Here is a 16957-nt window from a genome sequence, read left to right on the forward strand (position 1 = left end):
TGGATCTTTGTGCTTGGTTTCTGGGACTCAGAGACTACATTTAGAGTGGTCTATATATTTGTGACAATACTTGTTTTCATTTGGTGCCCACCCACACATGATTGGTCAATGCAAATTCTGTGTGTGCTCAAATTGCAAGTTTTGCCATGGACAAAATTGTGCGTTCAGATATATAATGATTTGGGGCTTGATTTCCCATTGTATTACTCACCCGTTGTAACTCTATTCACTCAGTTACAGTAGAATTGCACCAACTTGAGACAGGAGTAACACAATGGTGACTCACATCTTTTTGCTTTTTGGCAAACTACATGTATACTTTGGACATGCTTTATGTGTAGTTTAAAGTTTGGCACACAAAACCTGAGTTACACATTTTTATGTTGATACTATGTGTGTTTATTACTAATATTTATGTTGACACAACATAAACATGGATCACTTGATGATAACCTGTTTGTTCATTCCCTTTGGGGCACCTGCCATTGGCCACTGTCAGAGGACAGGATACTGGGCTTGATGGACCTTTGGTCTGACCCAGTATGGCCGTTCTTATGTGTGAAGCCTCATGAGTGCTGTTGTGCAGATTTTCAATTAGATAACATTTACTAGTAAAATGATACTTAGGTTTTTTATATGGATGCTTTATCTTGTGATGGCACAATATGCAGGCTGCGTATTTATGGATATGATGGATAAATTATGATTTTCCAAGATGATAAAGGTAAGCAAAATTTTAGATTTTGGAACCGAAAAGGAGAGCTCTATCTATTCTTGCACCAGGGCCCTCTTGGGCCTTGCTACGCCACTGCTAGCAAGGTTTATCCTTCCCAGGCCTGAGCCTACGATCAAAGAGGTACTAGATCATTAAAGGACCCCAGGCCTAGAAAAAAGAAAGGGGGAGATGAACCTACATCTACACTACACACCACTGGCGGCAGCATGTATGGTATGTGATAGCTATGTGCCAAAATGAAAAGCAGGTCGGAGAAAGGGTCTGGTGGGGGGAGACAGCAGGGAAAAGCTTCAGCAGCTTCTTGCTGCCAGAGCCTTTCACTGTGGTGAGGAAAGGCTCTGGGAGGTTGAGGCAGCTGTGAAAGGCTGAGCCCTGTGGCAGGGAAAGCTGGGGAGCTGTCTAAGGCTTTCCCTGCTGCCTCCCAATGTCAGAGCTTTTCCTGCAGACAGTAAAGGCTCCAGCAGTGGGGAGGCAGCGGAACACTACACTGCTAAAAATAGCAGTGCAAACAGGGGGGCATGACTTGGGCAAGCAGAAAGTATGTAAAGGTACTCCCATAATTCTTCAGGCTTGTCTTTATTCACCTATGTTGTGCCTCACCATCTACACTGCTATTTATACTTATGCTAGGGCAGAGGTGGGCAAAGTACGGGCCACATCCGGCCCGTGGGACCGTCCTGCCCGGCCCCTGAGCTCCCGGCTGGGGAGGCTAGTCCCCGGCTCCTCCCCTGCTGTCTCCCCTCCCCTGCAGCCTCAGCTCACTGCGCCGGTGGGCAGCTCAGCACCGGCACAGCCCCTGCGGGGGGTGGGAAGGGACAGGAGAGAGCAGGGAGGGAGGCTCACCCGCAGCCTCAGGGGAGCAGGTGGGAGTTGCGGGCGGCAGGAGCGCTGTGAATGCGGCTGGAGGACTCAGGAGGAGCACCGGGCAGCTGCGCAGCCGGCCAGAGAGAAGCAGCACTTTGAAGGGGAAACCGCCGCTTCTCTCTGGCTGCCCCTGCTCCTACTGAGTCCTCCACCCATGTTCGCAGGGCCACATTCCGAAAGGGGCTGGGAGGGGGGTGTCAGATGGGGAGGTCCCAGGGGGCAGTTAGGGCAGGGGGTCCCAGGAGGGGGCGGTCAGGGGACAGGGAGGAGAGGGGTTGGATAGGGGGTGGGGTCCCAGGGGATGGTTAGGGGTGGGGGATCCCAGGAGGGGGCAGTCAGGGGACAGGGAGGGGGGTTAGATAGGGGGTCGGAGTCCCAGGTGGCATGTTGGGGGCGGGGGTATGGATAGGGGTCAGGGGACAGTCAGGGAACTGGGAGCAGGGGGGTTGGATAGGGGGTGGGATCCCAGGGGGGCGGTTAGGGGTGGGGGGTCCCGGGAGGGGGCGCTTAGGGGACAAGGAGCAGGGGGGGTTGGATGGGTCGGGGGTTCTGAGGGGGGCAGGAAGTGGGAGGGGGCGGATAGGGGGCAGGTGCCAGGCTGTTTGGGGAGGCACAGCCTTCCCGATTCGGCCCTCCATACCATTTCGCAACCCCGATGTGGCCCTCGGGCCAAATAGTTTGCCCACCCCTGTGCTAGGGGGACTATGCGTGGAGATAACTGGGCTGAATGGAACTTACCAGAAATTTCAAGGAAAGATTAAGGGAAGGGTATGTGTATATCAGCCTTTATTGTTTTTACCCTTTGCTCTGTGTGCTATATATATATTTGGGTGCATAAATAATACTTTGGTTTTGAAGAAGCTGTTTCTGAGTCACTTTAATCAGCTGCTGTCACAGACTCCTGGAAGAAAAGGGCTTTCAGATGACAAACGCAGCTGGGCCTGTCATGTTAACACAGTTGGTAAACAGAGAAGCTGTCACACAGAGATCCTGTCCTAGGTTGTTTAAACTGCATGGGTCATCCTTGAGAGAGGTGAAGGATGTTAGGCCTGTCACCTCAGGGACAAAAAGGGATAGAAGGTATGGCTCACCCCGCAACCATGACAGCCAGGACAGCTTTTGTTCAGGGTACTGGTATAAACTGCATCTCCACTAGAAGTTTTGCCTGCCAACTCTTTCTAGTGTAGATTAAGGCCTAATTCTCCAGTTATCGTAGACTATTCACTATGGTCCCTTCCAACTCTACTTTTCTGTGGTTCAAGGGCATACAAGACTTGAGTTTCCAATATCAACAACATGTTGTTTGGGATGTTTTGTTTTGATTAAAACATTTCAAGCCTTCAAGCTATCATATAGCTCAAAGAAGTGAAAATTGGCAGAAAGCCAGTTCCTCTCCCCCACATGTCCCAATATACACTGTAATTCTCATCTAGTGACTAATTTCTCCTTTGTATCAATTTTAAGTTCTTGACAGGATAAGTTTGATCAGTCCCTAATGTTTCTAGTTAAAAAATAATTAAGGAGTTATTTCACTTTAAAAAATAAATAGGTACATATGCTTAGTAATATTTAAGTTTTTATAAATTGACTTTTTTCATAAGTGAAACAACTATGCACAGCTCACCTATTCACCCTATAACTCTGAGCTATTACCATTTTTCCAGTGGTTAGAGGATGAAGCAAGATGTATTGACACTCAGCACATCATAACTCATCCCTGACATACTTTCATATATCTTCCAAAGATGTCATCCCACATGTCAGTTCCAAAATTAGATTTCATTCCACATTTTTGTGCACTAAAAAAATTATTCATGAATGTAGATTGTCATAATTCCAGGACTAAATTTCTGCTGGAAGACAACATTTTGAATCAGAAATTAAAAATACATGTTTTCAACACATTATTAATGGTCTCTGTTTAACTTGGATATTTTACAATTAATTTTCTTGTGTGACTGCTTCACATTAGTCCCTTTGGATTGTTTTCATGTAGCATTTGCTAGGTGACTTAATTTCTGAAAGTAAAGAGGTAGCAGCAAAGTGGAAGGAACAGTGAAACACATAATGTACAAGGTTTCAGCAGCTCCTGCTCTGCAAGCTCCCAAGTCATCATATTGTTTTGAAACCATGCATTCTTTCTTTATTAATTAAAAAAAATATAGATAACTGATAAGGTAGCTCGGGTGGGGTAGAGTGGGGTGGGGGAGGAGGGAAGGTCAAGGCCACATTGCTTATTGTAGCCACACTACAAATCAAAACTGTTTGAATGACAGCCTTCTGTTGCTTGGGCCATCCTCTGGAGTGGAGTGGCTGGGTGCCCAGAGCCTCCCCCACATTCTTGGGCATCTGGGTGAGGAGGATATGGAACTTGGGGAGGAGGGCAGGCGGTTGTACAGTGGCTGTCTGTGCTCTTGTTGGCTTTCCTGCAGCTCCACCAAATACCTTAGCATGTCCATTTGCTCCCCCGTTAGCCTCAGCATTGCATCCTGCCTCTTCTCATCACTCTCACTTAATGCTTTCCTGGACTCTGCCACTGAATGCCTCCATGCATTCAGCTGTGCCCTATCAGTGCGGGAAGACTGCATGAGCTTGGAAAACATGTCATCGCGAGTGCGTTTTTTTCACCTTCTAATCTGCGATAACCTCAGGGACGGAGATGATAGGGGGAACATAGAAACATTTACACCTGCAGGGGGATAAAAAAGGGAGAGTAAAATTGAAGATGATCCATTTCTGAGAACAAAAGGGAGACTCTTTCACCGTGAATCAAGCAATTCACAGCAGACAGCACATGTGCTTTAGATACAAGGTCGCACTTTGCCTTTTATATTGAGTGCCTACCGCTATGGTGACACATCACACACGGCTGGGCAACAGAATTCGGTTTCCAGGCAGCCCTCAGACCAGCATCTCATTCCCGCTTGGAGTCCCGGCGCCGTTCTGAGTCCCGGCACCGCCCCGGGTCTCGGTCTGACTCATGGCACCGCTCTGACTCGCGGCGCTGGTCCCGCGGTCTCGAACCTCAGAGCTGGTCCCGCTCAAGGTTGCTTTTGACTGCGTGAACATGGTCCCGCTCAAGGTCCAGGTCACGATCGGTGACTTCGTGGCACCGCTCGGACTGACGAGGTGCAGGTTCCCGATCCCCCTGTCAACTATCGCCACGGCACCTGTCCACGGCCCACTACTGCTCCCCGTCGTGGCACCGCTCCCCCTCGCGGCACCAGTCGTGGTCGCGATCAGCTTCACAGCGCCGATCTCTGCTTGACCTTCGCCTTCCAAGAGACTCGGTGCCTGCTTTAATCCACTCCCGCACCGCCCCTCCTTGGCCGTTGCGGTCCCGATCCCCTTCTGGCAGGTTGGAGAGAGCCTCAGGGGTCTCAGACATCTCTCATTCTGGCCCAGGGAGCCTCGGCCAAAATCCACCAGCGACCCACTGGCAACCCCAGTGGCAATTTTGGACACCCTGGGCATACCATCAAGCCCAGGGCACTCCCCCAGTTGCCCGGTCGCCATCTCGCTCAAGCGCCAGGCCTCCTGAGGCAACTCTCAGCTGCCCTCCTCCTGACCCAGAACAAACTGTGGAGCCAGCGCCTGCGATAGAGGCTACCCCAGCTCCCCAGGCTACCAGGAGGAGCCACCCATGTCCGATCAGGATGTTACATCCGCACCAGCCCTCCCAGTGGAGTCATCCTTGTCCTCCCCTGATGAGGCTGTGGCTGGCATGTCCACGTCTGGGACACCCCCGATGGACTTTAGGGTCCTCCAAGAATTGTTGAGGCACGTGGCCCTCAATATGAATCTCCAAATTGAGGAGATTGTGGAGGATGAGGACCCCATGGTGGACATTCTAGGCCCGGAAGGGCCCTCCAGTGTGGCCCTTCCCATGAATAAAACCATCCAAAACAATGCAAAGACTCTCTGGCAAACCCCGGCCTCCATTTCCCCCCACAGCTAAGGGGGTAAAGAGAAAGTACTTTGTCTCCACCAGGTGTTATGAATACCTTTTTACCCATCCTGCCCCATGTTCGGTAGACGTAGTAAATGCCACAGAGAGGCAGCGCGAGCAAGGGCCTGCTCCCAAATCAAAAGACGCAAAATGGCTGGACCTTTTTGGGAGAAAGGTTTATTCTACTGGGGTTCTCTCGCTGCGGATCGCTAACCAGCTGGCGATCCTCAGTCGGTACAATTTTAACTCTTGGTCTGCGGTCCTCAAATTCCAAGATCTTCTCCCGGCAGAGGCTCGTACAGAACTGGGGGCCATTGCTGAGGAGGGCAAATTGGTTGCCAGGACCTCCCTCCAGGGTTCCCTCGATGCTGCAGCTGCACGCACCCTGGCGTTGGGAATCGCTTTGTGGCGGAATGCCTGGCTTCAGTCCTCCGGCCTCCCACCCGAGGTTCAGCATACCATCCAGACCTCCCTTTCGATGGCCAGGACTTGTTTGCGGATCAAACTGACTCCTGCCTGCATACCTTAAAGGACACGAGAAACACCATTAAGTCCTTAGGTATGCATACCCCGGGTAACCAGAGGAAGCCCTTTAGGCCTCAGACCACCCAGCAATGTCCTTTTCCTCCTAGACGGAGGCAGGACCCTTCTCGATGTAGACCCTCTTGTCCCCCCTCTGGACAAGGTCAAGGGCAGTCTAAGTCACCCCCGGGCCCTAAGTGCCCATTTTGAAGGTGCGCCAGAGGACGGACTACCAGTTCTTACCCCGGACAGTTATCCCTTTCTAAATCATCTATCCCGTTTCTACCATGCCTGCTCCCATATTACCTCGGACCGTTGGGTCCTCCGCATGGTGCAGACGGGATATTCTATCCATTTCCATTCCATCCCGCCCTCTCATCCCCCTTCCCCGTCCCTCTTCAGGGACCCTTCTCACGAGCAACTTCTCATCCAGGAGGTTCAATCCCTCCTTGTCCTAGGGGCAGTGGAGGAAGTTCCTCAGGAGTTCAGGGGCAAGGGTTTCTACTCCCGCTACTTCCTTGTCCACAAGGCAAAGGGAGGCCTAAGACCTATTCTGGACCTCAGGGAGCTCAACAAGTACTTCGTCAACTTGAAGTTCTGTATGGTCTCCTTAGCCACTATCATCCCTTCACTGGATCCGGGAAACTGGTATGCCGCCCTCGATATGAAAGACGCGTACTTTCACATTTCGCCTCACAGATGTTTCCTCCGTTTCGTGATGAGCAAGACTTGTGCACAGCCCCCTGCGTCTTTACCAACTGCATGGCGGTCGTGGCTGCTTTTTGGAATTGATATGAGCAATCACTTGAAGAAGAAAAAACAGTTACTTACTTCTCTGTAACTGTTGTTCTTCAAGATGTGTTGCTCATATCTATTCCAGTCCCCCCCACCTTCCCCTCTGTCGGAGTAGCCGGCAAGAAGGAACTGAAGGGGGGTCAGGCCGGCAGGGGCTTATATAGATCGCCATTTTGGCGCCACTCCAGGGGTCTCCCCAGCCGGCCTGTAGCTGCTAGGGTAAAAGTTTCTGACATCCGTGCACGCAGCCCGCGCACAGACCTAACTGGAATAGATATGAGCAACACATCTCGAAGAACAACAGTTACAGAAAGGTAAGTAACCGTTTTAGTTTATGCTACCCTTAGCTGTATGTTTATGACAGCATCAGAGTTATAAGCGCTGTCCAGAGCGGTCACATTGGAGCACTCTGGGATAGCTTCCCGAGGCCAATAACGTCGATTTGCGTCCACACTACTCCAAATTCGACCCAGGAAGGGGTCGAGGAGGAGTACAGAAGTCAATTTAAGAGCCCTTTAAGTCAATGGAATGGGGTTGCTTGTGTATAAAATCGACCTAACGCAGCTAAATTCGACCTAACCCTGTAGTTTAGACCAGGGCTTAGTTGCCTTTCTAATTACTCATTATTAACATTCATTTTTAAGTTACTATTTGAGAGAACAAAGTTGAAGAAAAGGTCAGAAGCGGGATGGGACATAGAAAAGCTAACTGTAAAAAGTGGAAAATCGATAATCTGTAAAAATGAGAACAGGAGACATCATCTTTTACACATCTTTTTATATATATTATGCATTATTATATAGTCATTCGGCAATAAAATCTGAAGCAGCTAGTACCATGGCCAAGATGTATTGGTTAGAAAATATTTCAGAACGTACCCTGCTCATAGACATTATTTCTAGCTAATACTAGCTAAGAAATGTGTCTGGATGGTTTGTACTATTAAAGATCAGTCCAGTTGGCTGTCTTAGATGAATATTGTTAAATAACATTTATTCATAGAACAAATTACCAGTGCATCATCTGGACTGACATCAATAGTTGACTGTTTTATCAATCAAAAAAATAGACTTAACTTATGTACTAGTGATAGATGAGTAAACATATTGTAACTGCTATCCTGGAAACTTTTTGAAAATATATTTGTTATATTGACTTTATAAATACAATACTGTAATAGTATTTGCAGGACCTCATTCAAATTACATATGCACGGGGGCTGAAGGTAGATAAATAATTGGAAGAAACCCTTTCCCCAATCCCAGCAAAAGAAACTCTCTCTTTCTCTGTAGATTTTTGTTTATCCCATAGTTTTTTGGATTTGTCTTATATTGCTAGATAGTCTGTTCAACATAGTTTAGCATAAGACTTTTTGCAAATAACTGAAATACTCAAGAGTCTCTTTGTCATTTCACCTTTCAATTACCCAGTTTTAAGTTCTGGGATGTAACTTGATTTGTTGCCCAATGTGAAAGAGTAATAAATAGCAGCAATTAATTTTAGGATTAAATTGATCTTTTTTTTTTCAAAATTCAATTAAAACATGTGCGAACTTTCCCCCACTGTATCATAATGTGCAATGTGAAACTCTTCACAAAATTACAGAAGTCACCACAGGCTCAAAAGTGTCCAAAATAAAGAGATTAATACTGGAAGATGAGACAAGACTGGTTTCCCTTCTGGTCCAATGTCCCATTGTTGTCTGTTAAAAAGAGGCTTATGTTGGATTTCTCCCACAAAACAGAATCATACAACATATGCAGTAAAACCTTTCTCTCTTTTTATCATTTGGATAAAAAAAGAGCAGGTAACTTTAACTAGTGTCCCTTTTATTTTAGGTGCAACAATGAAAATGAATGGTATCAGATCCATGAAAACATTATCCGCAAGTCCAGTACCAAGTACACAGCACCCAGCTCAAATTATGGTAATTATTTTTTATTTTTATTTTTTTTGGCCAGAGAACCCTTAAAGTGTAGCTTGATAAAACTGAGAATTCTTTGTGGGCAGAGAAGTTCCACAAGATATGCTGTGACACTTAGCCCATTGCCAATTATCATACATTCTTTCTAGTTGTTTGTTTATTTGTGCTGGTGTTAGTACTTTGTCAGGTAAAGATTTATACTGCATTACAACTCTGAAAACTGACTCTCTGAAAATGGCATTTTGGGGTTCCATTCTGTGTTTTTTAATAATTTCCATATAAAATGTCTTCAGTTTACAAGTTAAAAAAAATCTCTAACTACCACTCCTACAAATTTGACCTAGATACAGAAAGTCAATCTGGACTCTGTCCTGCCCATGCACTATTGGCAATAATAAAGATTCTGCACATTAAAGTCTCTCCTTTATTATATCTGTACAATGTCATTGTCTGTAGTTCAAAGTGGCGGCAACTAGTGGCTATCTGATTTTTCATTCGTGGCCACTCTTACTTTTGTTCGGCATTTTACCCTTGCTTATGAAAACCAGTAGCCAAGGGAAGTGTACAATATCAGCAGCTAACTGCACTGGCAAAAATATTTTATATATCCATTTGGAGCAACGTTTCTTGTTAAGTGCTCCTAGATAGAAATCGAGGGAAGTTCCACAGGAGCTGAAGGATTTGTACAGGAGTCAAAAATTTAATTAGAATCTCTCTTGATTACTCTGGATCATACCACCTAAGTATTCCCATGAAGATTCCCGCAGTGACACATACCTGAGACATGCTCATCTTAGGATACCATGAATCTATATGTGAAGGGATAAATATTGCATTTCTTTTAGATACTTATCTGATTTTTCCAGAGAGAGACCAGTGCATTTATACCTGAAGATTAATTATCATGAACACTAGCTCTGATAGTTGCAGTGCAGAGTGCTTCATATAAGGCCAAAGGGAGTTATTGTCTTGGCAGAGTTCTTACTGTATTCTGAGTCCAGATTTATTACATTAAATAAATCTATTAAAGATAAATTTGTAATTTGCTGAGTAAATTAATCTTTCTCCTTATCCTGTCAGCCACCTCAGTTTATAAGTGCCATAGATAGCTAATTTGGAAATGCAATTGCTATTTCATTCCAAATGCTACTATGTGTTACCCTTAATGTACAGTCATTTAAAGGTACAGGCAGTTTTGCTTTTGTTGCAAAATAAATTTATAATTCATCAGGACCCCATTGAGGTTTAAATCCTAATCTCTTCTGGATTTCAGTTGTTTACATATCAAATATGCTGTCACTGAATTTGCAATAATTCACATTAGCATAAAGGGCACTAGGTACAACTGAAGCCAAATGAAGCAGTTAGCAAGCAGGGTTATGTTATAGGTAGAGTTTGTAATGCCACCTATAGGTAAGGTCACCCAACACTTCTTGTTATAAGATTCTGTTTACAGTTGCTCATAACTTTGCAAAACTTTAACCACTTGGGCTGAGACAGTTCAAGGAAATCCTATAGCATTGTACTGATGTGGTAATTAAGATAAAGGCTTACGTTATTATTCCCAAGTGGTTCTAGCCTAGTGCGTATCAGGAAAAAAACACAGTACCTCATAAGTGTTTTACAGTCAACCTGCAATGTTTAATTTTTTACTTCCAAATTCACAGTCCTGTATAACATTTACACTACTCTCCTAGCTGGTTCTTTAGAACAGTTCGGTTTTTCCAGCATTACTTCAGATTTAGATACATGATATTCTTCAAATTAAAAAATGCTGTCTGTATTATCATGTTGTACATACTGTAATACAAGCCATTATTTCCCACATATAGCTTGATGTGGAGTGAGTTATAACTCTCGGATCTGGAAAAATAAATAACTTTGTTTCTTGCAGGACTTATAATTTCTCTACAGCTTCTTCGTGGGGACATGGAGCAGATTCGACGGGAGAACCCCATGATCTTTAACAGGGGGGTGTCTGTTACCAGAAAACTCGGTTTCCCCGATGTCATAATGCCAGGTAGGTAGATTGCCTATAAAATGCAGATGCTATTGTTCACAGTCTTTCTTAACCATTGATAACTAGGATGGTTTTTCACTCAAGGATGGACAATAATGTAAGAGATGCCTTGGACGTTTCCATATTACAAATTCCAGATTGCAGTAAAGCATACCTATTGCCAATTTGAAGTATTTTTCACTGAAGCAGTACAGAACCATAATAGAATGCATTAAATTGACATACATAACATGTATTCAACAGACTGTTTTGTTCTTTTTTTTTTTTTTTTAATTAGAAATCCCCTGCCTAGTCTAAGTGTAGAGCTGTCTGTTTCAGAATCAGAGCGTTATCACACCCCTTCTTCCCCATAATAAAAAGCCTGGGAAAACAAGAGAGTTTCCACATTGTGGAGCTGATTCTCAGGTTTAATATAGCCCTTCTTCATTGTTTGACAGCACAAAGGGCGTGTAAAACTGCCTAATTTTCCCCCTTCCCCAATTCCCTAATTCTACACAACACTCAATCCTCCAATAGGTGTCTTGGCCACAGCACTGCAGCATTCTAGCTATCCCTGGCTGCCGGAACAGCCTCTTGGGTCCATTGTCATCTGGGCACAAATTAGAGCAGCCTTGAGTCTACTGAGTTGATTTACGGGCCAAACTAGCACGTGGCCAGTTCTATGATCAATGGGCATGAAAGTTGGCATCATATAGACTGATTCATGCAGTGTAATGAGGAACTGACCTAGAAACTCTCTATCATACATAAACTTCATATGCCAGCATTTGAAATGCCACTCCCTCACTTCACATTACGAATCAGACCCAAATAAGGTTTTTTTTAGATTTGGGAAATTTTGTGTGAGCAGTGTTTGGGAGAAATGTTGGATTTCTGTAATGGAAAAACTGTGCTGACACATTGAGATCTTTGGTTGGTGCAATCTCATCAGGCAGTCTTTATAGAAACCATAGTGAAAAGCTCAGCCAGGGTTATGTGGGAAGTATTTTTAGAAAATATAGTGTAAATGATATGATCAGAAGTTTAGAACCAGGGCCGGCTCTAGCGTTTTTGCCGCCTCAAGCAGCAAAAAAAAAAAAAAAAAAAAGCGATCACGATTGGCGGCAATTCGGTAGCAGGTCCTTCACTCCGAGAGGGAGTGACGGCCCCACCACCAAATTGCCGCCGAACAGCCAGACGTGCCACCCCCCTCTTCATTGGCCGCCTCAGGCACCTGCTTGCTACCTGGAGCTGGCCCTGTTTAGAACCATATATATTTTAACACTCTTGAAAGTACCAGGATTTCTTGCATTAAAATGGGCGAGAGAGGAGGATGAGGACACAGGGATGCTAACCCCCAAATTCTATATTGTGATAATTACATGGCAATTAAAAAAGAAATAATTTCAAATTAAAATTGTGTTTTATTGATCACAAAAAAAAAATTTATAAATCTGAATTAAGCTAATGAAATTTAATTAGTTGACACACATTTAATGTGAATGTATTTTTAGTGAATTTACTGAAGATATTTTTTGGCTTAAGAGCATGCCAAAGAATTTCATTTATTTAACTATATTCTAAACCTGTGTTCTAGAAGCCAGGTCCAATGGCATGATGGCATCACATCACTCTGCAGTCTGCTATTCATGAGGTTGTATATCAGGATAAAATCACAACTCCAACTCAGTGGTCTACTGTAGTTGACATCAGGGCCAGACTTTTGAAATTTCAGTGCTTAAATCCATATTTAGACACCTGGATAAGTGGCCTGATTCTCCTTCATGAATTACTCATATGGATCCCCACTCTTGGGTATGTTGAACTGCCCCTTGGTTCCTTCAGACCACTGAAGGTATAGCAGGTTCAAAGAAGAGCTCAATGGCCTCAATGCTTCCCTCATTGTTTTTGCTCTTCCTGGGGCACCAGCCCTGCTCTGGGGGCTGTCATAAAGTGGGGGTTGCCCTGCCTCCTCCATGCCTCTCCTCTTTTAGACAATTTGTTCACAAAGGAATCGAGGGGGAGCAGTCTCCATGCAATGACTTTCCCCAATCTAAGCCAAAGAGGTTTCCTCTAGTAGTATCAACTCAGTCTACAAATTTTCTAGACTGTGGCTTAGGGGGTTAGTCTAGCAGTCAGTCCATTTCAACACAAAAGCTGTCCAAATGAGTAAGATTATGGGTACATTATTGTTGTGACTTTGCTGGTGTTCAGCCACTGGGAGACATCAGGAATATTAAACTAAAAGCATCTTCTACAGAATGCCTTCACGGTGTTTCCATCGTTGAGATATGCAAGGCTGTGACTTTCAGCTCCATATTCAGCTGTACGCCCTTGACTTGGCCTCTAGATCTGGTGCCCAGTTCAAAAGAGCCTGTCCTGCACTCTCTCTTTTCAGCTAATGCTCCTCAGAGACACCTCCTGCTGCTTGTTAATCTCCCTAGAGTGGGAATCCATACTGTCAATCCTTGAAGGAGAAAAAACAGCTACATACCAGAGTAACTGTGGTTCTTAGAGATGACTGTGGATATGGATTCACACTCCCCTTGCCACTTATTTGGAGTCTCTTATTAAGGATTCCTGAATTAAAAGAAGGATGCAGAGGGGCAGTTGGGGCAATTATTAGTGAGTGGATAGAGGTTGGGTGCAACCAAAGCCTCATCAGATAGTGATTACTAGAATGTCCATACTTGTGAACCAGGGGTGTGCATCTCCCCGAAGTGTGGGCCTACATGGACAGTCATCTTGAAGGACTGTCAATTATTGTTTGTTTCTTTTTAGAGGTGCTGACCACCAGAACTCTGTTAAATCCAATGGTGGCTGCAGATGTTCTGCATATCCGAAAATTAGGCCTCATATTTAGGTGCCTAAATATGGAATTAGGTGTCTAACGTTAGGCACTCACATTTGAAAAATTTGGCTCAGGTATGTCAGAAATGGAGAAAAGCACATTGGACACTCCCTGACAACCAGTACCCTTCTTTGAAGAGTTCGTGCACAGACGAAGAGGAGGTATAAAGGAGCACATGACCACAGTGTAAGTGGGGTAGGAAGAAAGAAGCAGTCATATGTGAAGTGATGCATAATGCAAAAACTATCTGGACAACTCTCCATCAGCAAAATCAGTATACTAAAAAAAATAAGGGCATTTCAATGATACAGGTTAGTGCCCCTTCACCTCTGGAGATATATGTTTTTACAAGTGAAAATATGTTTGATCTCAGCCATTCCATAGTAGATATTTATCCATCTCATGCAGTTTGACACAATTGATAGACTCTGTTTAGAAGAAGTCCAGTATTAGAGAACCAGAGATAGTATAAATCAGGATTGAATTAGAAGAACTATGAGAATAAAGATTACATAATCTTTGGTTCCAATGTTATCATTGTCAAATTCAAAAGTCTTCATTTTCTGGCAACTTTATTTGTATTTTTAGTGATTTAGAAAAGACTACTGGTTACCAAGTCAAAATCTTTTGTGTGCTTTTGGTAGCTCTTGAGCATGTCTACGTATTTGTTAACTCTCTCTTTCAGACTGATTTCTCCCTGCTTTACTTCATAGCTGTTGCTGTGTTATTAAAGACAAGGTTTCTTCTTTCTGAAACGATTAGCAGTGAGCTCAAAGGTTTCTATCAGAATCATACTTTGCAATTAGGTGCATGTTTTCAAAAGGAGACGGTCAAAAGAGGATTAATAACCATGTAGAGGCTGTGTCACCTAATGTTGCTCATATACACTGATCAGACTGTTAAGCCAAAAACTGTCAAAAGAAAGCAAATAACTCTAATGTATTCAAACCAATTTCAAATGAACTTTAACATTCTTTTCTCTTCCTTTTTTATGAGGAGTCAGCAAGTTCCCTTTGCCCCCAGACATCCAAACATTAAAATTCTAAGGTTACTACTTTTCTCCTAGTTTCCCCTCTTCCTCCCTGGCTTTTTTAATGGCACTGGTGAGGATTCTTCTAATAAACCTCTCCCCCATCGACCAAGAATCTTGACAGATATCCAGCAATCGTTGGGGAACAGAATTACTGGAACCAGTCAAGTCATGCATATGTCCTGCATAGCTGTGCAGAGCATTGCTAAAGTCTCTTTGGACAATCATGTCTGTTTCAATGTTAAATTTAGAAGTTCTGAGATTTTCATTGTGTTGTGATCTGAGAAGAGCATCCTGGTGAACTTAATGCTCTTCTGTATCCTTGTGAATCAGAAGAGATTCAGTCATATCAGCCTTATGAAGTTTCTTTCTAAATTGCTATTGGATTTAAGAACGTGCATTTAATCCTAACAATAATTTTACCTTTCCCCAGAGATAAAAGCAATGAGGCATGTGCTGCTTGCCTTTTGGATTGCAACTTTATTTGTATACAGAACTTGCTATCAGAAATCTATTGCATAGGCATGGTGTTTGTCAGTTTCCCAAAGGACATCTCTTCCCTTCCCCATGTGCTGATACGAATTCTGTCTTTTACTTTGATTCTCTGATGAAAAGTGCATACTTCATCTTTTACTTGTGAGTGATGTTTCTTTCTCTTTTCTCTCTCTCTCCTTTCTAATCGTCCTGGTTCCTCTCTTTACTTTTCCTTCATTTTCTCCTCTTTCTTTCTGATGCAGAGATGAAGATAGTTGGGTGTAAGTTTCTGCTTTTCTGTGTAATTTCTGCTTATTGCTTGATTTTTTTCCCATCTTTACTTCATGTTTTTTTCGTGGAATGTTGGGGATTGGTAAAAGTAACAAACCATAATAACATTGTGGGGAAGCTTTGGTAACAGATGGGCATTATCAGTGTATTATCGATATTTCTTCACACTAATGTATTCCAGACAGAGTTGCTAAGTATAACAGGATGAATCAGTATCACTGCTTAGAAAGCTTTGGGCATCAATGCTTTGAATGTTCACTAAGACATGGCAAGAGAAATATCAATAACAGGATATGACAGGGCTTGTCAGCTGCTCAGAGCACAATTATGGGAAGAGGGTTAACAAGAATAAAAAAAGGCATACAATTTTATAAAAAATTGTAAGTAAGTGTTACAAAGAGAATGAAGACCAATCATTTTCGTTAGTCAGAAAAAAGAAAATAAGTAAGGGTTAAGATGGAGCAAGGAAAATTTAGGTAAAATATTAGAAGAATCTGTTTGTAAAAACAGAGAGAAAAATGGAACAGTCTGTCAAGGAAGTTTCTGGAATCATTGATTGATATTCAAGGATAGAAAAGAAACCCATCTAACCAGGACAGGAGGGATAATGAAACCAATCATTTATTTACGCAAGGGCATATGCTGGATCATCCACTAGTGTGCCTTACCCACCCTAAAGATTGCATGATTCTATCAGTATGAAAAAGAAATCTTGTTGCAGGAGAGGAAATAGAGTGGTCAACTTTCTACAAATTAATCTGGGAGCAAAACCATGACACTAAATACAAATATTTGTGTAGGTATATCCCGCTGGCTCTATAAATCTATTTATAAAAGACATTGTATTAATTCCTTTGGATCCACAGGTCCAAATATCTGTTATTAGAAAGCAGATTAATGTGACATTCTGTCTTTCCCTAGTTTTCCTCAGAAGCAGAGGGAAATACAGCCTGACCATTTTCTTCACCAAAAGCCAGAGTGATCACCACGGGTTAAAATGCATGTACTAATCCCAATAATGATATTTTAATACAAAGAATAAATAATAATAGATGTTGTGTGTCCCCTTTCTACTTTCACATTGTTCCTATTAACATTAATATAGTCTCATGCACATTTTTAGGAAAGAATAGGACCTGATACTCATTTACAGTATGACAAATTATATTTACACCAACTTTAAGGATTCTTTCACTGCCAAAACAGTGAAAAGCATCCTTAGTGTAAATGCAAATCAGGCCCAGTAGACCCTTAACAGGTTTTCAGTGGTGATTGGAAGAACAAGAGAGTAGTTATAAATCAGATATAGCATGATATAGTATAAGAGAAACGTTTGCTTAAGTATTCCTATACATCATACGGATTATAGTTAATTGTGATTTCTTACAAGAAGAATCTAGTGAGGCTCAAAAGATCCACAATTTATGATCATACTGCTAACCATAGTCCTGATTCTGTCATCCTTACATATTTGGAAAATTACCATACTATGTAGCTCTATTTATTTCAATTGGACTATTCA

At 43.2% G+C, this 16957-nt stretch overlaps 1 protein-coding gene across 7 annotated transcripts in view; it reads left to right on the top strand.

The window, feature by feature from the left end:
• The window catches only part of DOCK3 (dedicator of cytokinesis 3), a 694815-nt gene that overhangs the window by 504036 nt on the left and 173822 nt on the right, over positions 1-16957 (top strand). For all 7 annotated transcript variants that reach the window (XM_054034104.1, XM_054034108.1, XM_054034105.1 and 4 more), the window contains exons 13-14: positions 8705-8793; positions 10685-10810. In XM_054034104.1, coding sequence (XP_053890079.1) covers positions 8705-8793; positions 10685-10810 — 215 coding nt within the window. The remainder of the gene's footprint in view (positions 1-8704; positions 8794-10684; positions 10811-16957) is intronic.

Source organism: Malaclemys terrapin, chromosome 7 (genome assembly GCF_027887155.1).
Source record: "Malaclemys terrapin pileata isolate rMalTer1 chromosome 7, rMalTer1.hap1, whole genome shotgun sequence".
Classification (NCBI taxonomy): Eukaryota; Metazoa; Chordata; order Testudines; family Emydidae; genus Malaclemys; species Malaclemys terrapin.